General features: G+C 58.3%; 1 protein-coding gene across 1 annotated transcript in view; it reads left to right on the top strand.

Moving 5' to 3' along the window:
- Window positions 1-1536: 1536 nt before the first annotated feature.
- Window positions 1537-23738, top strand: part of LPCAT1 (lysophosphatidylcholine acyltransferase 1) — a 63730-nt gene continuing 41528 nt past the window's right edge. The window contains exons 1-2 of the mRNA XM_002815391.4: window positions 1537-1814; window positions 22934-23076. Coding sequence (XP_002815437.1) covers window positions 1680-1814; window positions 22934-23076 — 278 coding nt within the window. The 5' untranslated portion in view covers window positions 1537-1679. The remainder of the gene's footprint in view (window positions 1815-22933; window positions 23077-23738) is intronic.

Here is a 23738-nt window from a genome sequence, read left to right as displayed (position 1 = left end):
CAGCAGGTGGGGCCGCCTGGATGGCTGGGGTGCAGTTGCTGCCCTGTGGCTGGCAGGCTTTGTGTCCTGGGCTTTCTTGATGATCAGTTCTGTGAGGAGCCTTGGGTGGCCTCGGGTGCTGGGCTCTGGTTTTGGGGATCAGAGCAAGTGGCCACTAAAAGCCCAGGAGGTGGGTGCAACGCTGGTGGCCGGGCCACAGAGCCACCAATGCCCACCAGCACACAGGGCTCACCCCGTCCCTGTGGGTGTGGCACTTGGGACAGGTGCTGCTGCTAGGCATGGGCTGGGACTCTTATGGGGCAGGAACAAGGCCATGCAGCGGGTCTGGCCTGCCGGGGCCTTCTCTGTGCATGATATATGGATGGCACAGACCCCTGGCTCTCACCCAGGTCTCAGACACAGAGGGGTCTCTGCCAGCCCGCTGCACTATGAGGTCCACAAGGGCGCAGGCAGGGTCATTGGAGGGTTCGGGGCACTCCCTGGCGTCTGCTGAGGATGGGGTCCAGCTGGGGCCAACACAGCAGTGACATCCCCAGGAGCCAGGACCCTGGGGGGTTGGCCAGGTGGCCCAAACCGGCTCTGTCTGGGTGAGGTCCATTGGCCGTGCAGGAACCAACAGGGCCAGCCGGGGTGAGGAAGCCGTGAGCACTGTGACCGAAGGCCTGCCTGAGTTCTGAAATCCATGCGTGTTCACCAAGAGGCAGGAGCCCATCCCACTCTCGCCCCGGCTAACTATGGGCCCCATCCTGGGGCTCCTCACACGGCTCCTGAGCACCACAGAGGCAATGCCCGAGCCAAAGGAGCTACGGGTGAGAAAGCGCTGGGATCTCATCGCAGCCCCTGCAGAACCAGCACGGACAGTCAGTGCCCGCCCCTATGTGCGCCTCCTGCCTGGGCCATCCCTGCGGGGCCTGAGGCCTGAGAGGTCCTGAGATCGGAGGGGGTCCTGAGATCTGTGGGGTCCTGAGGCTTGAGGGGTCCTGAGATCTGAGGGGTCCTGAGATCTGAGGGGATCCCGAGGTCTGGGGTGTCCTAAGGTCGAGTGGACCCCAGGCGGGAGTCGCCTGGGCTGAGGCGCGGCTGGAAGAAGCTCCCTCAGCCCGGGGCAGCTTCCAGGGTCGCCGGTGCGAGCTAGGAGCCCGACGAATAAGAAGAATGGCGTGCGGCCTCGGCCGGAACAGCCCGGGGCTCGGCACCCAGGGCCTGGCCCGCCTTGAGCGTAAGCTGGACGCGTGCCCGCCCCTTCCTCCGTCCCCGCGAGCAGGCGGGCCGAGCGGCGGAAGGGAACGACGTGGCAGCCTCGCGGGCCCCGGGAACCTCCCTTTCTCCCGGCGCAGACCCTGCCGGGGATCCCTGTGCTCCAGCGGCTGCAGGAGGCGCCCCCGGTCCCCAACGGCCCCGGCCCCCCACAGACCCCAGAGAAACCTCCAGGGCGCGGAACTCCGGCTGGTGCCGCCCCTGCCGGCCGGCGGGAGGCGAGGCTTCCGGGGACGCCCCGCCCCGGCCACGCCCCGGCCGGCGCCCCCGCTCCGCCCACGTCACCTCCCGCGCCTGCGCGCCCGGCCCGCTCCAGCCGCCGCGCATCCTCGGCCCGCGCCCCGAGACCCGCGCCCAGCTAGCCCCGGCCCCGCTCGGCGCCCCAGGCAGCTCGGCTGCGCTCGCCGCGGGACGGCGCGGCCATGAGGCTGCGGGGATGCGGACCCCGGGCCGCCCCCGCCTCTAGCGCAGGGGCCAGCGACGCTCGGCTGCTGGCGCCCCCGGGGCGGAACCCCTTCGTGCACGAGCTGCGCCTCAGCGCCCTGCAGAAGGCCCAGGTGGGTGCCCCGGGCGCGCGGCCCCGGGAGCCGGCGCGGACGCCAGGGATGCTGGGGCCAGGGAGGCGCGGCCGGGGAGGGGCCGGGGAGGGGGCCTGGGGCGCGGCGCGGCCCTGCTAGCCGCGGCGCCTTCCCTCCCGCCGGCCGCCCCTCAGCCCGCGTCCCCGCCGCCCGCACCCGATGCCTCGGTCCCTGCGCCGGCTTCCCGCCGCCCGCACGCGCATCCTGGTCCCTCAGCGCCTTCCTCGCGGTCCCCGCTTCCCATCCCCGCCCCGCGTCCTGCTCCTCCCCCCAGACCCCTGCACCCTGAACCGGGCCCACAACCCTTTCTCTACCTCCCAGAGCTCCGACCTCGGCCCCCGCGGGAGCCTGGACCCGCATCACCGGTCCCTGCGGTCGTCCCTGGTCCGGGCCCCGCCCGCCTTGGCAGGCCCTGCGCGCAGCCCGGGGACTCCGGAGCGGCTTTGCCTGGACGCGGCCCGCGGGCGGGAGGGCATCGCGGCGCTGGGTGAGCCTCGTGTGCGGGGCCTGGTGGTGCCCGGGACAGGGCGCGCAGGCGGTGCGGGTCCCCTGTAGGGTCCCCTGTAGGCGCACGGGTCCCCCCTGCTCTGCGTCCGCACGTTGCCTTCTGGGGTGCATGCTTCGCTTCTGTTGTAAGGGATGCTTTCTCGGGGCTGGTCTGTGACCAGAATGAACTTTATGCAACCTGGGCTGCCACGTGGGAGGGAACGGTTTGCTGAGATCCTGCGATGGGACAGTGGTGAGCGGAGACCCGGGGGCGTCGTGGGGAGGGGGCCGCTCGCTGCGGGAAGCTGCACCGGGGATGTGCTGGCTCAGCCTGGCTTTTCCGGCTACCTGGCTGCCAGCTGGGTTTGCAGTTACCTGAGATCCACTCTCAAGAGGACCTTACTTTTGACTCTAGAATAATTCCTAGAAGCAAGCACTGCTTCGGGGCCTATGGGGCTGTCCGGTTTGTAGGGAGCACACTTCCAATTGTGAGAATAGATTTCCGGGAAGATGGAGATTTGTTAATGCATAAAGTACTTTATCTGAAAGAACCCTGAAGTGAAAAGTTCTTGAGGCCAGTTTGAGGTTGTCATTTTCCCACGACGCCTGCTTTTGCTCAAAGCCCTTTGATGCGGCTAGTCCTCAGGGTATGGAAGGGGACGAGGAGCAGGAGAGCCCGATGGTGCCGCCCTTCCTGGTGACACACAGGGTGAGGTCGTCCCCAGCCTGGCTCCCAGGCCCTGGCCCCCGTCTCCCTGTGTGTCGGGAGCTGGACTCTGCCGCCGCTCTGCTTGGCCCTCTGTCTGCCACATGCTGTCAGCTGCCGTGTGCTGTGCCCCTCGAAGGAGGGCTTGGGACACAGTCGCTCATTCTGTGCGCCTCAACCATTTCTCCTCTTCAATCCTCACCCCCACCCAGCCACCAGGCTCTCTCCCTGGTGAGTCACTCCCAGCAGGCTTTCTTCCTCCTGCACTCTGCTGCTCGGAAGCCCTCAGCGGGGACGCCCCCGGATGAAATTTGAACCCCTGCTGTGGTTTCCAGGGCTTTCCCAGCCCTGCTCCTGCCCCAGCTCTGGCTGCCTCAGGCATGCTCTCTCTTCCTGCCTTTGCTACGCCCTCCTGGTTCCCTGGGGGAAACATCAAGCCCCTCCTCCCTGGAGGTCCCTGGAGGCCACTTCATCATGCCTGTCATAGTTGCAGCCCCCGGTTGAGGTGTGTTCTGTCCAAAAGTGTGCACCCACTGCCCTGGCGAGAAGCAGGGCAGAGACTCTCATGGGTAGGTACAGATGTCAGGGCACAGCCAGAGTGCCCAGCCCTTGGGCCTGCTTTCCTCCCCAAGACCTCAGGGTGCAAGCTGCTCCCAGTGGCTCTTGGGCAGGGGGTCATCGAGAGGCTCCTGGTCCCGAGATTGAAGGCTTCGGGCAGCTGTTCTCCCTTGGGCCGAAGCCAGGCAGAGATCCTGGCTTTAGGTGCTGGGGCCTCTCAGAGAGGGGGCTTGCTTTGCCACTTCAGAGGCTCCATCTGAGGAATTGGGTGTGTTTGTACATCCAGTAGTTTCTGCTGGATGTCTGCAGTGTGTGGCTCAAGGGTATAGTTTGTAAATGTTCTCAAAGTTCTCTGCAGAAATATTTTGCTTTTCACCAAGCATTGCTTTGCAAAGCTTTTACTTTTATGTAATATATTCTTGTAAAGTTTCCACAGAGTGAAATAGCCTATCTTTCAAGCCAAGAAAGTCTTCTTCCCCAAAGAAAGAAATGGGTCCAGTAGTGGCTGACACACTCAAGAACCCTCAGAAACCCAGCTAAGTTCCCAGTTGAGATAAACCAGTGAGTACCTGCATTTACCTGTGAGCATTTGCCGCCTGGGAGGGGCTGCTGTGTGTCTTCGGATTAGTGCCATGCGGGGACACCTCCTCCTCTAGCCAGCCCATCTGTCATTTAACTACAGATTTAGTGAGGAGCTTAAGTATCTCTTTGAAACACACATTAAGATCTGAAAAGAGGTATCAAAGCCATCAGGGTCTGTAATACGTGCAATGTTTTAATCCCTTGGCTAAAGCAAGGATATAGATTTAGTAGAGAGCGGTAAATAGTATGGTATAGGATCTTAGTGAGTTCAGCTGAAGTTCTTCATAGTCACACATTCATGTATCGTTTTGGAGTCATGAAGTGGTTTTCTGTCACCCAGAGTTTTCTCGGTACTTTCCTTGGAATCTGTGGGTATGAGTATTTCCCACCATGGTTCTGATGCATTTTCCCCATTTCTCTTTTTTTTCTTTTTTCTTTTATTTTTTTTTGAGACAGAGTCTCTCTTTGTCACCCAGGCTGGAGTGCAGAGGCGCGATATCGGCTCACTACAAGCTCCACCTCCCAGGTTCACGCCATTCTCCTGCCTCAGCCTCCCGAGTAGCTGGGACTACAGGCGCCCGCCATCATGCCTGGCTAATTTTTTTTGTATTTTTAGTAGAGATGGGGTTTCACCGTGTTAGCCAGGATGGTCTTGATCTCCTGACCTTGTGATCCTCCCACCTCGGCATCCCAAAGTGCTGGGATTACAGGCGTGAGCCACCGCGCCTGGCCCATTTTCCCCATTTCTAAAGTCTCTGCTGCTCAGAACCAGAGTTGGCAAGAACTTACATCCTGGAAAGCATAACGCCTTCCTGTGCACCTTGGAGCTGAGTCCTTGGACGGGCGTTGCTGTCTCAGAGTGGAGGAGGCTGCCGGGTGCCCGCCTGCCCATGCTGGCTAATCCACAGAGAGGATTATGATGAGGATTGAGTCCAGGGACAGATTCCGCCCCTCCCTGCCTGGTGGCCCTGCATAGAATTTACCCAAAAGTAGGCCATCTTTTTTCCACATTTTTATACAAATACCTGAGTTGTGATTTTTAAAAAAAACTCAGGAGCAGGACTCCGCCCTCTCAGCCTCCCTTCTGAGTCCAGTGTGGCCACTGCAGAGCAGGAATTCGTGTGCCTACACACCTTGCCAGGCTCCTCACGTGGATGGCTATGTTTGCAGTGTGTTCTTGACCCTTGGTGCCCTCTAGGCACACATGCACGGGGATGGGGGTTCTTCAAGCTTCTCTGAGCTGCTCCTGCTGCCCACTGGGTCCCTGGGTGCTGCCTGCCTGGATTCAGTAGGACTGGCTCTTCGCTCAGCCCCAGTGCTAGGCAGTGGATGTGGAGGGGTGGGGTGGGCCAAGGAGCCCTGGGCAGTGTACCCGGCAGGAGCACAGGGCAGCCACACCCTGTGGAGGATGTGCAGGAGAGTGCCTGTCCCTTGGGGAGGCTGGAGAAGACCAGGGCTGTACAGGGCCTGCTCCCTCCCTGGATGCCTCAGAGGCCTTGGAGACGGTGCCAGGCCCATGGCCCCCAGCTGCCTTCTGATGACCTGGGTGTGATGGTGCCAAGTGTTTTGGCCCCAGAGGCCTTGGAGACGGTGCCAGGCCCATGGCCCCCAGCTGCCTTCTGATGACCTGGGTGTGATGGTGCCAAGTGTTTTGGCCCAGTAGAGGCCCAAGGGTCATTTGCCCATGTCCTTGCCTCTGGTCACTGTCATCTTTTGCTCCAGGAAGCACAGGTGAGGACACAGAGGCCCAGGTGCTGTGCCATCTCCCAGGCAGGGAGGGCAGCATGGGCTGGCTTAGCATGCATGCCTGCCCTCACCTCACAAGGAGCCCTGACCTTAGGGAACTGGCTTTTTCTCAGTCATCGAGAGCGTTCCTGTAATCCTGTCTAATTTTCTGAATGACGCACTCATGAAACTTAGTTGTGGTTAACTTTGCAAAATGGGAAGGGGGATTCAAAATTGGAAAAGACTTTACTTTTCATTTTTTATAGCATTCTGTCCTAAAACTTGGGTTTCTAATATGAGTGTGTGTATGAGAATATGTGTGTACACACAGGCATACACACATATACGTAAGTGCATACACATGCATATACGTGCAAGTGTACACAAACATCCACATAAGCATACCCACATACACACAGAAGTGCACGCACATAGTTTTGTTTTACAGCTGACAGCAAAGCATCATCAGTTTCATGCAGAAGCCCGTGATTGTGACCCAAAGCTCATCTTAAACGGACACTGTCTTTGGCACTCCTGTTTCATCGTGAGAAAGAGCCCTTTATCTTATATTGTCAGCACGCATCTGTGCCAACTTTTAAAACTCTGCAGCTTCTGGGTCTGTTTCAGGACACCGGGCTGGCGTGAGCCATGGGAGCTGCTTTCTTCCCCCACGCATGCACCCTGCTCTGCACGCTTCCTGCAGGCAGGTTCCTTTCTCACATCAGCCCAAGTGAGACAACACCTTCCCATTCCCAGACAGGAGATGACACCCAGGGCGCCTCCTTCACTGCCTGTGGTTGTGGCTCCGGAACTCTAAAGGAGCACATGTTTTTACACATTTCAGAATGATGCTGGCCTCTTGCCTGGGTCTGGCCCCCTATCGTCATCGGCGCTCGGGGCTGCTCCTTCCTCCCTCTGGAACACGGGGCCATGTGGGTTCTGCTCCTGCCTCTGCTTGCTGTTCCCAGCCATGGTCAGTGCTGGCCGCAGCAGGTGCATTTTAAGTTTTTATTGTGGGCCGGGCGCGATGGCTCACACCTGTAATTCCAGCACTTTGGGAGGCCGAGGCGGGCGGATCATGAGGTCGGGAGATCAAGACCATCCTGGCTAACATGGTGAAACCCCGTCTCTACTAAAAATACAAAAAATTAGACGGGCATCGTGGCAGGCGCCTGTAGTCCCAGCCACCCGGGAGGCTGAGGCAGGAGAATGGCGTGAACCCGGGAGGCGGAGCTTGCAGTGAGCGGAGATCGCACCACTGCCCTCCAGCCTGGGCGACTGAGCGGGACTCCATCTCAAAAAAGAAAAAGAAAAAGTTTTTACTGTGCCTGGGACAAGCAACCTGGGGTAAGACATCAGCTCTTTTATTTTTCTCTTTTTTTTCAGCTGTGTTTTTTTTCTGCTTTAAACCACGCATTGCCTTTTCTCTGGAAGGCATCCAGCCAGTCACCCGGCCCAGGCCCTTCATCCTATGCATGGGGCCACAGTGCATCCCCCACCCTGTGGGACCCAGGGTCAGGAGTGGGTGAGCTCGAGAGAGGCCACAGGGCCGTGCTCAGAGTGGGGTGAGAACCCTGAGGCATCCGTCAGCCCTGCGGGTTCACTCCTGTGTTAGCCCATGTGAGCCGTCATCAGTCTTCGCAAATGCTTCCTCTCTGATGTCCACTTTCTTTAGTAAGAGGAGGCAGGCGGCCCACAGCTGCGTTCAGAGTGCATTCCGGATGCAGCTCTCCTGAGCCCTCCAACCTCGTCCCCTTGTCTTCTCGTCCCCCACGTGGGGAGGCACTGCCAGGGGTGGGGGCTCCTGTCTGGGAACAGCGGACTTTTCCAAACCTTGATTTTACTCTTGAATTTCACACGTCACCTCTGTTCCTAGATGAACTGTAGTCTTTAGAAAATGTCAAGCTATGGTCACTACTTGCTTCCATTTCATTTAAATCGTTTCTTCTTAACATTGGTTTTTTGTTTTTTTTTTTTTTTGTAGTTGAATTATCTATTTCTCATATAAACATGTTAGGATTTTGTGTCTGAAAAAGTGGCCACTCAGGAGCCCTGCTGCAGGAGCCGGGCGTGGGACTCGACTACCACACTTCCTGGGTGTCTGGCCCATGCCCGGTGCCTCCTGTGCCCGCAGGGGCAGAGCGCCCTCCAGTGCTGGGAGGGCCCAGGCAGTGGAGAACGTGGCTCCCTGTCCTGCTCCCTCTCACCGCTCCTGTCTGAGAAGGCGCCCTGTGCTGTACTGCTTGGACATGACTGGTTGGGAGTGTCCAAGCTAGGCTTCCACAGGGTCATCCGTCTTGCTAAGCCATGTCCCTGCCTCTGATACAGAGACTGCAGGAGGAGCCCTCCTGACCTTCCTCTTCCTGTTTCCAGGGCCCTCATCCCCACGCAGCTCATGACAAAAGTGCCATGGTTCCCAGAATGGCCAGGAGCCGCAACCCTCCCCTCCCAGTCTTGTGGGCCTCCTGTGGGTGCTGGGGCATGCTTACCATTCCCGGTTACTGTTTCCAGCATTTCCAGTGTAAACCTTTAATCTAGCTGTGAATCATTTTGAAAATGAGCCCAGGAAAAAAAGCATGATGCTAGGCTTGCATTTGGAAATAACATTATTTTCTAATGTGATCAGTGTTTGTCCCTCTGAAACCCACGTCCTTTTGCAACCCTGGGGGATACTTTTTGCTGTATTAAAACCAATGCATCCCTGGCTTCTCCGCCATGTTCCAGCAGCATGAGCTTAGGTGTGTTAAAGGTGAGGTGCTGTTCTTGAACTTACAGCACAGTCAGCTCCCAGCTTCCCTCAGTGTGGTCTTTCCTGTGCTGTGACTGGTGGCCCTCCAACCTCGTCCCCTGTCCCCTCGTCACCTGTGTGGGGAGGCACTGCTGGGGTTGGGGCTGGTACCTGGAGACAGCAGCCTTTTCCAAACCTTGATTTTACTCTTGAATTTCACACTTCCCTCTTAGAGCCAGAGGAGTGAGTTATTTCCTCTTAAAAGATATTTGCCACATACAAGCTTAAAAAAAAAAGGAAAGAAAACAGTCTTGTCTCCCAGTTCTAAATGTTTTAAAACCCTTGGGGTAGAACCAAAGCTGGGCCAAGGTACTGGAGGGCAAGGGCCCTGGAGCCGGGGAGGGCTGGTGTCCAAGCACAGACAGTGGGGATGCCGCCAGGGCTGGGCAGGCGTGAATCTGCATGGAATGCCTGGGCTCCTTAGAGTGGAGTCTGTTTGCTCTCCTAAGCTACCCTGGAGGGGTTAGATCCATCTTTCTGCAGCAGTGAGTCATTGTCCCCATCAGGGAAGAGTCATGGTCACCTGTGTGCCATGTGAATCATCATTGTGACATCCTCATGCGTCCCATGCATCCATCAAGCTCAGCACATCCCAGACTAGACCTGTCCTGTCCCTGTGCCGGGCTGTCTTTGCCCAGTCATTGGCCCCGGGACCACGTGGCGCCTGTGCCTGTGAGGAAGTCTCTGTAAAGAGTGGGCTCTCCTCTCCCTCACCTAAGAGCGATCAGGTCATTTCTGCCTCCCCCACAACTGCCACCAGGCAGTGGCCTCCAGCCCCCAGCAGCCCTCCCCCTCTGTCCACAGCTGCACGTCAGGCTGGTCACCTCTGTCCCTCCCTGCACTCAGAGGAGTGGACATACTTGCCAGGGCCCACAGCCCCTGCCCACTCCTGTTCTACCCACTGGCTGACCAGGGGTCATCCTTGCCTCACAGATGTTACTGGTGGGCCAGGGGCTCCCTGCAGCTGGAGGGAGCAGGATATCCTGGGTGGAGGGTCTCCCACAGCCGGGGACAGGGCCAGGATGTGCTTGGTGGGCTCCCTGGAGATGGTGGCACAGACCCAGAATTGTGGGGACAGAGGCACTCCTGCAGCTCGCGGGAGTAGGGGTGAGCCAGGATGTTCCAGAGGGGCCCCCGCTATTTGCCCATAGTGTGGAGCAGGGTGTACAGGGCAGGCCAGGGACTCCTGCAGCTAAGGGGGTGGGACTTAGGCCAGGATGTTCTGTGTGGGCGGCAGTGGGAGGTGGGGGAGGGTCCCAGTATCTGTAGATAGTGCAGGGCAGGGTATACAGGGCAGGCCAGGGGCTTGGGCCAGGATGTTCTGGCTGGCGGGGGAGGTGGGGGGTCCCTGTATCTGTGGGTAGTGTGGAGCAGGGTGTACAGGGCAGGCTGGGGGCTCCCGCAGCTTTTGGGCCAGTTTGTGGCCCAAACCTCCCGCAGGGTTTGGGCCAGGATGTGCTGGTAGGCTCTCCGTATCTGCGGCCAGTTCGGAGTAGGAAGGGCCGGGCAGGCTGGGGACTCTTGTAGCAGGATCCCCTGATACAGGATGTGCTGGGGGTGGGGCTCCCACTACAGGGGGCTTGGGAGGTGCTCTCCACCAGGGCCCCACTGGCTTTCTGCAGATGTTTGTTAAACAAATGCAAGCAGCTAGAAATGCCACGGATCTTGAATTTCAGGATTCTGTTTACTCAGACCATGCAGGAGGTCCTGGCAGATTGGCGTTTCCCTGGGCCACAGCTCGGGAGGGTCTGTCTCAGGGCCTGGGCTGAATGGGAAGCATGCTGCCTTGGGGAAGGGTCCCCTGAGGGGAGGTGCAGTTCCGAGGTATGTATGAAGGTCCTGTTTTGGCTGGAGGTGGAAGGCGGGGTCCTGGCAGAGCACGCAGGGGGACCTTTTTGTTGGAACGATCCCAGGAACCTGCTTCTCCTGAGCCCCCGACAATGTGTCACTGTCTGCATGGTCCACAGCCCCTGAGGTCCTCGGACACCAACAGAGCGAAATGCTGCTGCAGACCTCGGCCTGGTGGTGTACCTGGCGGTGTAGGGTGCATTCCTAACCTCGGAATTAAAATGTGCAAAGCGTGCACCTGGGGGTCAGGGTGTGGGGCGTTTGGTTTACTTGACCACCTGTGGGCCCCATCTGGACTTTGGGTCCCCCAGTGCGGAGCAGACCCCCAGTGTCCTGGGACACAGCCTGGGGCTCAGGAATGACCTGTTGAAGGAACGTACTGAAGAAACAGGCTGCCTTTCACTGCGAGTGCTTGGCATGGCTCTGCTCTGTGAAGCCGTGAGGCCCGTGCACCTGCGATGGCCACTTGTGCTGCTGTGGCTGCAGCACTGGCATGTGGACCCTGTTTGTTGTTTTTGGATATCGCTCACTGGGCAGATGAGGCTGGGGCCTCCCTGTGCCTGGCCTGTGCCGGGCCCCTTGTGCCCAGCATCTCCTGTGCTTCTCCTCCCCTCGGCCTCGAGGACAAAGCTGGTGCCTCCCAGGACGGCCCTGGCATCTGCAGCCTCTCCCCAGCCGCTGGTGGTGGGGGTCCTGCTCTCGGGCTGCCCATCTGGCCCCGTTCTCATTGGAGCTTCTCCACGGCTCCTGGGACTCCCGCCTCCAGGGCCCGTTTCTGCACGTGGGAGCTTGGTGCCTTGAAAGCTGCCTTCCAAGGAAATGTAATCACAGGGTGTCCTGCCCCAAGGGTGAGAGCCTTGTGGAAATAGGTCAGGTGTAACCGAGTCCCTGCAGCCTCCAAATAGGAATCTGCAGCCAGTCTCTGCTTTTGAGGCTTAGCCTATTCCCACAGTGGAACGTGTGCAGCCCAGAAGCTTACACTTCTGAGTTTCTGCTCCCTTCCCTCCTGTATTCTTGCAAGCACCTGCCGTGAGCCAGGCCCTGCAGGAGGTGAGCCCTCGGGGTCACCAGGCAGCGATGGAAGGGCCTCCCAGCCTGCAGCCTGGATTGTCGTGGAATCTCTCCTCTAGAGTGTGGGGCTGCAGGTTGGACATAGGGGACCTCATATGTAGGGATCAGAGGGACAGAACTCTGGCAGGGTGTCCCAAAAACTTCAGGGAAGGGGGATTTGTGCAGAGCTTTGCGGGTGAGGAGGCATGAGGACTGTCCGGGAGAGCATGTGGGCAGGACCCGGAGGCCAGCCTGGGGACCAGAGGAGCGGCTCTGGCACCTGCCTGCCATTGGTCATCTTGAAGCAGGAACTGGGGCATCGGCTGTGATGCTCACATAGCCACCCTGCCTGGGCCCTCCCTCCGTGGGGCTCTGCACTCTACTCCTGATTTCTCAGCTGAGCTTGCACCTCCACCCCACGCCCTTTTCCCACAGGCCCACACCTGGACGCCTGCGTGTGCCATCTTTACACGGGCTGCACCTGTGCTGTCTGAGCCAGGCGGTGCTGCGGTCTCCGTCGGTCTCGTTCTCCCTGCACCTGGACACCATTTGTCCAGAGTGCACATCGCAGGCGCTCAGGAAGTGTCTGCAGAATGAGTAAATGTGTTTTCTTTCACACACCTTTTTACTAGTTACTTTCCAACAGCACCAGTGTGTGAGCACCGTGCCCTGTGATGGCATCACGGGTGTAAGCCAGGGCGTCAGGGAGCTCTTAGTCCAGATAGCAGAGCCCCCGATGGGAGGAAGACTCCAGGTGAAGGCGTGGGCTATGCATAGCTCAGGGGGCCCGAGGGAGCCAGCCCACAGGGCACAGCCTCATTCCAAAGGTTACAAGGTGTCCAGGAATCTGCATTTGTAGTACACAAGGTTAAAAGTCTGAGATGTGGCCCCCCCCCCACGGGCACTTCAGCAAGCTGTGTCTTCTCCGGTGACTGCAGGGTGCTTGCCCCAGATGTTGGGGGTCTATGGCCCTTGATTCTACGAGAAGCACAGACACTGGGTGCTTCAGGGATAGAGTGAGAGGGAGGCTCTAGTGTGGGGCTGCTCTTGGGCCGGGGCCGTGTGACCCTGTGAGCCTCTGTGGGATGATGATGCTGAGCTGACAGTGACTCCGAAGGCGGGTGTGGCCGGCCCAGCGGCTCCATATCTTCCTGATTGCACATGGGGCATGGAGGGCCTGCCTGTGTGGCACCACCTGGCACGGAGCCCCACTGCCGCTCACGGGGCCGCACCCCACACAGCTCAGACTACTGTGCCTGCCGAGCCCTGTCCGGGTGGCCGTGGGGCTCACTCTACTGGCGAATGAGCAGGGCTCTAAGTGTGGTATGCCCTCTGCCACCTGCTGTGTCCTGGTGGTGATGTGGGGCTGCCCAGGTGGAGCCTCCTTGCCTGGCCTCAGCAGGACCCAGCCCACCCTCCAGACACCAGCTGAGACCAGGAAGTGATGCTCCTCCCAAGCCACAGGGCTTAGGGACAGCTGGGGTTGTAGCTCAACACAGCCAGCCCCAGCCATGAGGCTGCCTCCTTGGGGTTGTTTGCTGAGTGGCAAGCAGGAGGGTGCCACCATCTGGGAGCAGAGGACGATGCCCAGCTTTGCTGTGCAGATGCACAAGGCTGCTGGATGGACCTCCCTCCTGGAGGGGCTCGGTTCCTGGCCAGCCGAGACTGGAGTGGCCTGATCCCACTCAGGGATTCCCTGGCTGTTCTCTGAGCCTGTCTGCTGGAAGCAGCTCTGTGTTCAAGAGAGGAATTGAAGCAGTGTCCTGATGGCAGAGTGAGGGAGGTGAGCAGGTGCATCCTCATGTAGGGTGAGCGAGGTGAGCAGGTGACGTCCCCACGTAGGGTGAGCGAGGTGAGCAGGTGACGTCCCCACGTAGGGTGAGCGAGGTGAGCAGGTGCATCCCCACGTAGGGTGAGCGAGGTGAGCAGGTGCATCCCCACGTAGGGTGAGCGAGGTGAGCAGGTGCATCCCCACGTAGGGTGAGCGAGGTGAGCAGGTGACGTCCCCACGTAGGGTGAGCGAGGTGAGCAGGTGACGTCCCCACGTAGGGTGAGTGAGGCGTGCAGGTGGTGTCCCCTGAGGGGTTGGGGCCACATGGTCTTTGATGCCACGTCTGCTACAGAACCTAGGTAACTGGGACACACAAACAGCTCTCACGGGGAGGTCAACCCTGCAGAGCCAACCGTGAGCCCAGGTGTAAGTGAGGAGCTGTGCAGTCGCTGTCGGTGGTGCTGTGTGTGGAGATCCACAGAAAGGCCTGTGTGAGCATGAGCGAGTAATCGCAGTCACTCTGGCCTCTGCTTGCTGGGATATGGGGCCTCAGTGCCATCTTAGGGGCCCAGGGTTTTCTCAGAGCCAGTGCCCCTCAGACGCTGGTGGGGACACCCCGCAGGAGGAAGGTGTGCTCCCCCATGGCTGTTTCCAGAAAGCAGGACTAACCAGGACCTGCAGAAGCCACGGGAGACAGGCTTCACCCACGCTGCGGAGAGCGGCCCCTGCTCCAGAGACACTGCATTCTTCCAGGCCTGCCTGCCCTCCAGCAGCGGCCCCTGCTCCAGAGACACCACATGCTTCTCCAGTGCCTGCCCTCCAGGTCATGTTCCAGTGTCCCACAGATGCAGCACCGTGGCCCAGGCGGCATTGGTGTCACCCCAGGGTGCTACCTGCATGATGCCATCCAGTCCCAGTGACTACGCTGGTGCCGAAGGTCCCAGGGCCTTCCCTGTATCCCGGAAGCTGGCTCACAGGGGAGCTGGTTGGGTGTTGATGGGGGTTCCCGAGTCACAGGGTGTCATGGTTTAGACATGGCCAAGACCAGACTGGCTTTGATCCCATTCAACACCGTGCAGCATCCTTGTAAGATGCCTGCAGACTGGAGTGGGTTGAAAACGGTAAATAGAGTGGTCTAGGAGAATCACTGTGCTGTGGGACTGAGGGGCCGATTTGCAAATTCAAAGGGAATTACTGGACACACTGTCATCTTGCAGGTGAGAGCCTCGGGTAGGTGACAGTGCCAAGGGTTCTGGTGAGGACGGTGGAGTAGAGATGACAGTGGCAGGAGGCGGTGCGGCTGGTTGAGGGTTTGAAAAGAAAAACAGTTCAGTTTTAGAAAAGCTATATTTAATTTTAGATTTGAGTGGGAGAGCAAAGAAGAAACAGCTTTATAGATAGCAGTAAGCACGGGCTCTGGGGGAGAGGGGTTCCTGTGGGGAGGCGCAGATCCTCCTGCAGTCACACGGGGTGGGGGTGAAAAGCTCCAGAGTGTGACCTCACTGAAATCTAAGGTCAGGGAGACAATGGGTGTTCACAGGGGTGAGAAAAAGACAAAGAAACCCACCATACATTTGGCAAAAGATGTATATACATTTATATAAATGAGCAAATTATGCAAACAGAAATGGGAATACCCAGTAAACAAAATGTTGCTCCCGATGAAACTGTCCCCGCGATGTGGCCTGCGCTCCTGGCAGCCCTTCCCTCCTCCTGCAGGTCTCACCTGGGATCTGTAGCACCTAGGGTGCGGGCCGTGCCTTGGGCTCCAAAGGTAAGAGCGGTTGTGTGTGGAGAGAGCCCACGGCAATGGTTCATGGTGCCAGTTTTTCACATTTCGTGTCTGCTTTCAGTATTGTAACTATGAGAATTCATTGTGGGCGTGATCACTGATTCCATATTTGAATGCAGTGTTTGGTTTGGACCAGAAGGCATGTTATATGAATAAAGGTGTTTTGGTGATTGGGGAGACAGAAAAGGATGGCGTTTCCTGCCGCTGCCTTGCTCAGTTTGTGTCTGTGGGTGCTGGACGGTAGTGGGTGATTCCCGAAGCTCCCTCCAGCTCTCAGATGCTAAGGGCGGGCTGGTGGTGTTTGCTGTTGGAAGTGCCAGCTCCGTCTGATGGGATGCCTGAGAGAACTGCTGTGCTTTCAAAAGTTGTTCTTCTCTAAAAGGAAAAAGCAAAAGAAAATTAGACCTTGGACAGCAGGCGCCTGTGTGTGCTGCCGCTCGCCCTCTCACCGTGGGAGGAGTGAACGTTCTTTCGTGGATTTACAAGCGCACTGTCACATATCCTGTGGAGCTGGGATAATTTTTTCCCCATAATTAAAGCAGCAATGTTGGGATGCACCTTCAGGAGGGAGCATTCCTGTGAGCTGCCTCCACTGTGCTAACCGTAGAGCTTGGGGTGGCTGGCACTGAGCATCTGCCCCGGCCGCCGGTGCGGGGTGATACAGCCTCGTGTCCTTCGAGTCTCCAGGCCCCGTCCTTTGGGCAGCCTCCCCTCCACCCCTGCCTTGTTGCAGGTGCATTGGAGCCCCTTCACTGACTGGAGCACTGCAGTGTGACATCTCCAACAAGTGGGCTCAGAGGGGCCGCAGCATCACTGCACCTGGTGGACCTCACCGCAGCACCCCTGCCGGGCACTGCGATGGCATGAGTGCACACGAGAGGGACCACATGTTCTCTGGCAACCTCGTGTCTTTGGGTTCAGCACTGATTGTGAAACGCCGGGTGATGCTGGGGCCTGGGGCTGCTTACGGCCCTGGTGGCCCTGGCAGAGACGAGGGAGGGGTTTGCCAGCTGCCCGACATCAGAGAGCCTGGGCCTGGGCATTGTGACCACCGGCGCCTTCACTCAGAGACTTCCAGAGAGTTCCAGGCCAACATTTGGATGGCCTTGTTTACATTTAAACCAAGACTCATCACTTTTATCCTTTTTATTATGGGAAATTTCAAATATATGTCAAATGTTTTTCTCAGCTCAGGCTTCCATAATAAAGTGCCTCAGATGGGGCTTAAACCACAGACATTGTTCTCTCACCATCCTGGAGGCTGGAGTCTGAGACCGAGGCACAGCAGGGCTGGTTCCTCCTGAGGCCTCTCCTGGGCTTACAGATGGCGCCTTCTGCGTCCTCACAGGGCCGTCCTTCCCTAGGTGTCTGTGTCCTCATCTCCTCTTCATATAAGGACGCCAGGCAGGTTGGCTCAGGGCCCCCAGATGATCTCATTCCACCTTCATCACCTCTGTAACGGCCCCATCTCCAAATACAGTCACCCTCTGGAGTCCTGGGGGTCAGGACATCAACAGGAATTGGGGAAGGGGGCAAAATTCAACCCAGAACACCAAAGCAGTGATAATACAGTGGGCCTGGGACCTGTCCCCCAGCCCGGAGAATGACGGTGTGTGGCCAGGCCGGGGTCACGTGCACTCCCACTGCGCCCACCCTGCTTGGCGCGGCTGCTGTCACAAAGGACCACAGACGAGGTGGCTCCTAAACAGCAGACACGGATTTCTCACCATTCTGGAGGCTGAAGTCCAAGATGCCGGCAGATTCGGTGTCTGCCAAGGACCCCCTCCGGGTCAACAGATGGCACCTTCTGTATCCCCGCAAGGTGGAGGGGTGAACAAGCCCCCTCGGGCCTCTGATGCATGTGGATCAGGAGGGTCCTCCAGCTCTTCCTTGTTTGCTGCAATGGATATGGGCTGTGTTTTGTGGAGTTCTCTGCATTTTCTGATTGATTGCATCTCCTTGTTGTCATTGGGGTTTTCTGGAAGCTGGTGCTTGCATCTAGACCCAGAGAGGGTCAGTTCCCACTGGTCTGCTGTGCTGCTCCTGCACCAGGCTTGGCATTGGCTGCTGCTGGACCCCTGTCACGTGAGTGTGTGTGAGCTGGGTAGGCCTCGAGCCAGCCCTCAGGACGTGAGCCTCTGCCGGCTTCCTTGATTTGGGCTGCGCCATGCTCCTGAGACTGCAGGTGTGAGCCCCCGCGCCCGGTCTCTGCCAGCTTCCCTGATGTGGGCTGCGCCATGCTGTCCCGTCTTCATCTCTGCATTTCCTACCCGTGACCTGGAGCAAGCCCGGCTGAGGAGCCCTGGGCCTCCTGCTGGGAAGTGGTATTTAGCGGCCACAGTCTGCACCAAAGCTCTCCACGCGTGTGGGCAGGTCACTGCCTGGATGCCTTGGTTTATCATAGCCAACTTTCAAATAGTTTAAGTAACTCAGCCTCAGACTTCAGACAAAGTTCCCCATTAGGATTATGCTATAAACCCTCACTTATGGCTCACACACAGGGTGACCATATTGCTTCCTCCAACTGGCATTTCTCAGAGTGATCAGGGTCCTGTGGTGACAGCCGGTCCACAGCCATCAGCAGCTTGTCTTGGGAGGGCCAGGTTGCAGGTCTCAGCGTCAGCAGGCATCCACAGTGTCCTCCCCAGTTGGCTGCCGTGTAGAGGCCTGACCTATGGTGACCAGGAGCGTGGTCCATGCTCTCCTCTCTGAGTCTCTCCCCCTCCCCACATTCAGCGTCTGGCCACACTGCCTGGAGGCTGCTCCGGCTCCCCACGGCTGCCCGCCTTGTCCACGCGACAGCCCGCTTATCCCTGTCCACGACTTGCAGTGATGTCTTGGTTCCGCTTGCTGCCCCTGCTGCCTCTGGTGAAGGTGCCAAGGGGGCTTCTGTGGAAGCCTCTGAGCCAGGGTGCTGGGCCTTGCTTGAATGAGGAGAAGAGACACCTGCCCTCTCTGCCAGGTGTCCCTGTGGCTGCAGGTCTGTAAACACACGCTTGCTCTCAGTGTACACTGCAAAGCTGCCTCGGGGAGGAATGGCTGTGCCCAGTGCCTCCACTTTAGCGACCTGAGTCTCTAGCGACGCTGCCTGGGAGACCGCACGACCAGGCCCCTTTCCTTAGAGGGCCTTTGTTCTGGGAGTTTCTGGTCTAGCCAGGATTTTCTAAGAATTTCTTTGCCTACCCAGCGCCTCCCTTGGCCACCCCCGCCAGTGCTGAGGGGCTGGGCTGCTGCAGCTGCCCCAGCCAGCTTCTCTCTCTGCAGCTCTGCCATACTGGCATCTCCTGGGGGTCTAGAGTCCATCCAGACCCATCTGCACCGGGGCATGGGGGCATGAGGAATGGAGGGATCCCAATGGGTGGACCTGAGGCTGGACGCAGGGGTGGGGCCTGTGGAGGAGACAGGTGGGCAGAAGTTGCAGGGTCATAGAAGCTTCTGGAAGGAGCCACAGCAGTCACCCAAGTCCTGTTCTCCTTGGTGAGGGCTCCCGGCTCCTGTGGGCAGGCCGAGTCTGGCAGAGAAAGAGCGCACAGGCCCAGAGCTGGGCGAGGTGAAGGCAGAGCGGTGGAGATGCCCGGGCTCTTCACCAGGAGCACTGCTCCTCCTCCTACCTGGGGCTCCCAGAGGCCCCCTCTCCAAGCAGTTTTCACAGCACTGCAGAGCAGAGCCACACCCTCCCCATCTGCTGGGGGCCTGGGGAGCTCCTCCCTGGACATGTTCCCTCTCCACCCTCCACTCATCAGCCCTGTTTGCTGAGGGTCAGCGATTGCAACTGTGGCCCACAGGCCCCTCTCTTTGCTGATGCTAAGCTCAGAAGCACGGGCCGCATTCCCTGATGCACCACGAGCAGGCACAAGGATGCATGGGCTGAGGGTCACATGGTCACGAAGTCTTCTGGGACGCCAACAGGAGCAGGTGCACTGACGGGTGGGGAGGGTCACGTGGTCAGGCATTCTTTCCCATACAGGAAGGAGCTGGTGCAGAAGGTCACTTGTTCACACAGTCCTCCCCGTGCACGAAGCAGCAGGTGCATGGATGCATGGATGTGTGGGGCGAGGGTCAGGTGGTCATGCAGTCTAACCCGTGCATGAAGGAGCAGCTGCAGGGATGTGTAAGTCGAGGCTCAGGTGGTCGCCCAGTCTTCCCTATGTGCACAGGAGCAGGTGCGGGGGTGCGTGGGCTGAGGGTCACGTGGTCGCACAGTGCATCCCCCCACTGGCTGGCCCAGCGAACCCTATGTGCTAAGGAACCAGCAGCTTGACTACCCGGGATGCAGGCAGGGCCTCCCCACCCAGGGCTCGTTCATGCCCTGTGTTGTTTGGGGATGGGGTGCTGCTCCCCCAGCCCCGGAGCCTTTCCCAGTGGGCGGTCCCATATGGAATGGCCTGGCAGTTGGTGCTGTTTCAGGAACGCCATGGGTTACTGTGATTTTATTCCACTCTCTCTGGTGGAAGCAGTGTTGTAGCAGAATTGGCTGCCGCGCCAGAAGTGGAGTGAAGCAGACTGTGGGCAGAGGCTGCCGTGGCCGCAGGGTCAGAGTGGGGAACTTCCTGAGACTGTCTTAGTGCTGCTTATCACTGCTTCATGGTGTCTGCCCGGGGAGGCAACAGGTTCTAAGAACAATTTATGGGAAGAAGAAACTTACCCAGTAACTTACTGTCGGCTTTTTTTTTTTTTTTTTTGGGACAGTTTCGCTCTTGTTGCCCAGGCTGGAGTGCAATGGCGCGATCTCAGCTCACCACAACCTCCACCTCCTGGGTCCAAGTGATTCTCCTGCCTCAGCCTCCAGAGTAGCTGGGATTACAGGCATGTGCCACCACGCCCAGCTACTTGTGTATTTTTAGTAGAGGTGGGGTTTCTCCATGTTGGTCAGGCTGGTCTTGAACTCCCGACCTCAGGTGATCCTCCCGCCTTGGCCTCCCAAAGTGCTGGGATTACAGATGTGAGCCACCATGCCCGGCCCAGCTGTCGGCTTTAACAGCAGAGCCAGGCTTATGCGCCCTGGAGTGGCCTCTTCCCAGCCAGTGGCCCTGGAGCCCCGGGACCAGGCGGGCTGAAGGCCGAGGCTGCGGTCTCCTCCGCTGCACTCAACAAAATATGAAACAGTAACAGTAGATGGGAACGGACGAAACATTTAAAACTAAATTTTACAAATAAAGGAAAAGGCTGCCCCTTAGACTTGTGGGATTAAATTGAGGTGGTCCTTAGGGGAAGCTGTGTTCTAAATGTGAATATCAGGAAATCAGGTATTTCTGAAAATAACAACGTGGGCTTTTCCCTCAAAAAGTTGAAAAGAATATTTGACTAAATTCAAAGCAGAAGAAAGAGGAACTAATAAGAGCCAAAATTAATATGATTAGGTCACAACAGAGAGAATGAACAAATCTGAAATGGTTCTGTAAGAAGATTGATAAAATAGAAAAATATCTGGCGACGTAGGTTTAGAAGTTTTGGCAGACACAGGCAACATTAGAAAGGAAACCAGAGAGCAGCCTTGGTGTAAACCCAAGGAGAGTGTGGTGGGCAACTTGACTCAGTTATCTTAAAGGCAGCTGGGAGGGGACCTTGGTAGCGGGACGGAAAAATATGCCAAAAGCTTCCAGGAAGAGACTTCCTCATTGACAAAAACAGTGAAGTCAACCCAAGAAAAAAGAGGGACTCTAAACAGTAGGGTTGGAAACGGTGAAGCAGTGGCTGGTTTCATAGGGCGACTGCACGAGGAAGCCGCGGGGAGGAAGTGACAGGCGCGTCTTACTTAACAGCTGGTGACAGTCCCAAGCATCTGTTAGCCAACAGACCTAGCAATTCCTTTTAAAAAACAATCCTAACAGGTAGCTGCACAGCACTGAAGCTGGCTTTCAATATTAGAGAGACCGTGGCTGTGAGGTATCACGTTAGCGGATTAAAGTGGGAAGCAGCACATGGCTGTCCCCACAGATGCAGGAGGCACCCCTGATAAAGCTCAGCACCCGTTCATGATTTAAAGCAAAACAAAACTCATGGAGGATGAGGCCTGGGAAGGTTTCTCAGCAGTAAAGAACGTTTGCTGGACACCAGTAACACGATGTGGAACAGTGACAATCGTCACCAATGGCGGGATAACAGATTTGTGGTTGCTTGGTGCAGTGAGCGTGATGCGGAAGCAGGGACCCAGCTAGAGTGAGGAGCAACCCCCGGAAGCGGGGAAGGGGAGGCGCATTAGAGGTCGTCATCTCTCGCAAACCAAACATCATTTAGATCTGCGTACCCGACAGGCTGACCTGACCACTGGACACTGACAGGGTGGAGACACGGGGGGCCGTGAGAGTGAAATGCACACTGCACATCCAAGACAGCGTGAGAAAATGCAAACTAGCCAGTAGCAACTTCTATGTTGAGTACGTGTTGAAATGGTATTTCAGATATACCGGGCAAAATGAGGTGTATATTAAATTGTCATTCCCTGTAAATGTGGCCACTCGAAAGTTTAAAATGACACATGTGGCAGGCATGTTTCTCTTGGGCTATACTGGTCTCCGTTGAGAACCCAAAAGAATCTAGGGAGAAACCAAGGAAACAGAGTGGGAGCGCTCTCATGACAGGCATCAGAAATTAGGGATGGCTGCCGCTTGGGGAGCCAACTGCGGTCTGTGTCTCCTGGGTCTTTTCTGTCTCTGCACAAAACCTGCACCTCAGGACTGGTGTTTCCCCTCACCCAAAGCCGCCGGCTCCCCTGCACGGAGTCTTTTCCGCCTCCCGGAGGGAACTCCATCATCGGACCCTGGGCTGCCTGGGATCCCGCAGCCTCGGCCTTCCCTGGCATGGGGGCCTGCCCTGGCTTGGGGGGCCTTCCTGAGCCCCCATATTGACCTGCGCCCCTACCCTCCCGCCAGTCCACTCTCCTGCGCCGGGTCTTCCATTGACTGGAAAGTCACACCTTCATTCTCCCGTGTTCTCTGTGGTCTGAGGTCCAACCTTGCAAACTCCAGGCCAGCTACCTGCTCACGTCACCAACACTGCCTAGGGTGGCGTATGCACTCTCATGTCCGCATAAATGATTTCAGGGGAAACTGCTGAGTGAGGCCTGCGGGGCTGGGGGTGCGTCTTGGGGGGCGGAGCTGCCTGGGGGTGCGGCCTGGGGGGGGCGGAGCTGCCTGGGGGTGCGTCCTGGGGGGCGGAGCTGCCTGGGGGTGCGTCCTGGTGGGTGGAGCTGCCTGGGGGTGCGTTCTGGTGGGTGGAGCTGCCTGGGGTTGTGTACTTTGCCTCAGAGTGGCCCTTGAATTTGCAGGAGGAAGCTCCACTGTGTCTTTCCCAAGCCACTCGCTTGGCAGCTCCAGTAAGGAGGCAGGAAGCGGGCAGTGGGCGTGGAGCATGTCAGTCAGCACTGGTCAGTGTCCACAGCCATGGTGAGGGCTGGTCAGCATCAGCACCGGTCAGCCTTGGTCAGTGCCAGTCAATGTTGGTCAGCCTTGGTCAGGGCTGGTCAGCCTTGGTCAGTGCCAGTCAATGTTGGTCAGCCTTGGTCAGTGCTGGTCAGCCTTGGTCAGTGCCAGTCAATGTTGGTCAGCCTTGGTCAGGGCTGGTCAGCCTTGGTCAGTGCTGGTCAGTGCTGGTCAGTGCTGGTCAGTGTTGGTCAGCCTTGGTCAGCCTCGGTCAGTGCTGGTCAGCCTTGGTCAGCTGTGTGCCGACTGTAGCCCCTCCCCAGCTCTCCACTCTGCGGGGCGTGCTCTCCCCCTGGGCTGGCCTCTGCTGGGTGGGGAGCTGCCTGGTATCCTACATGGATTCTCTGGATAACGCCCCCCTCTGTCTGCAGGTGGCCCTCATGACACTGACGCTCTTCCCGGTCCGGCTCCTGGTTGCGGCTGCCATGATGCTGCTGGCCTGGCCCCTCGCACTTGTCGCATCCCTGGGCTCTGTGGAGAAGGAACCCGAGCAGCCCCTGGCCCTGTGGAGGAAGTAAGTTGCGCATGTGCTGTGCTCTCCTCCTGGGCGGGGGGTCACGCGGCCAAACAGTGGGAATGCATTCTCACAGTGGGGTTGTGTCTCTCCACCCTAGCCCATCTGTCCTTCCCTTCTGAGCCCAGTGTCCACCAGGGCTGCCCCCTGCCAGCGGGGACTCGGCCACCTCCCCACTGCCTCCGTCTTCCACGCCTCCGCCACAGTCCTGCTCTGAGGCTTCATTTTCCAGGGCTCTGCAGGATGTGTGGCCATCGTTTCACATCCTTGAGCACAGAGACCCCCGCTACACCATGGCCTTCTCTGCTCCAGAACCTGCCAGGGCTCCCTGTTGCTGACAAAAGTCAGGCTTCTGGACACCCTCTCGTGGCTTTGTGACTGCCAGCCCCCTTACCCCTCCCGCCTCAGACCCTCAGCTCTGGCCCTGCCCATGGTGGCCTCTCCCAGACCCTCAGGCTGTGAGTGGACGGCCTCTTGGGCTGCAGTGACAGGGCACCACAGTGACACAGCCCTCCTGCCTAGGGAGGTCCCCGCCTCAGTGGCCCCCATGCAGAGGCAGCTGGACCCAGTGCGGGTGCCGTGGGCCCGGGAGGGGCCGTCTTCCAGGTGTAAGAGCAGCAGCAATGAGGGGAACGGCTGCCTGGGGGGCAGGTGGCCGCTGT

This window comes from Pongo abelii, chromosome 4, assembly GCF_028885655.2.
Source record: "Pongo abelii isolate AG06213 chromosome 4, NHGRI_mPonAbe1-v2.0_pri, whole genome shotgun sequence".
NCBI lineage: Eukaryota > Metazoa > Chordata > Mammalia > Primates > Hominidae > Pongo > Pongo abelii.
Note: the sequence above shows the minus strand (reverse complement) of the source record. Positions and strands in the feature narration are given on the sequence as shown.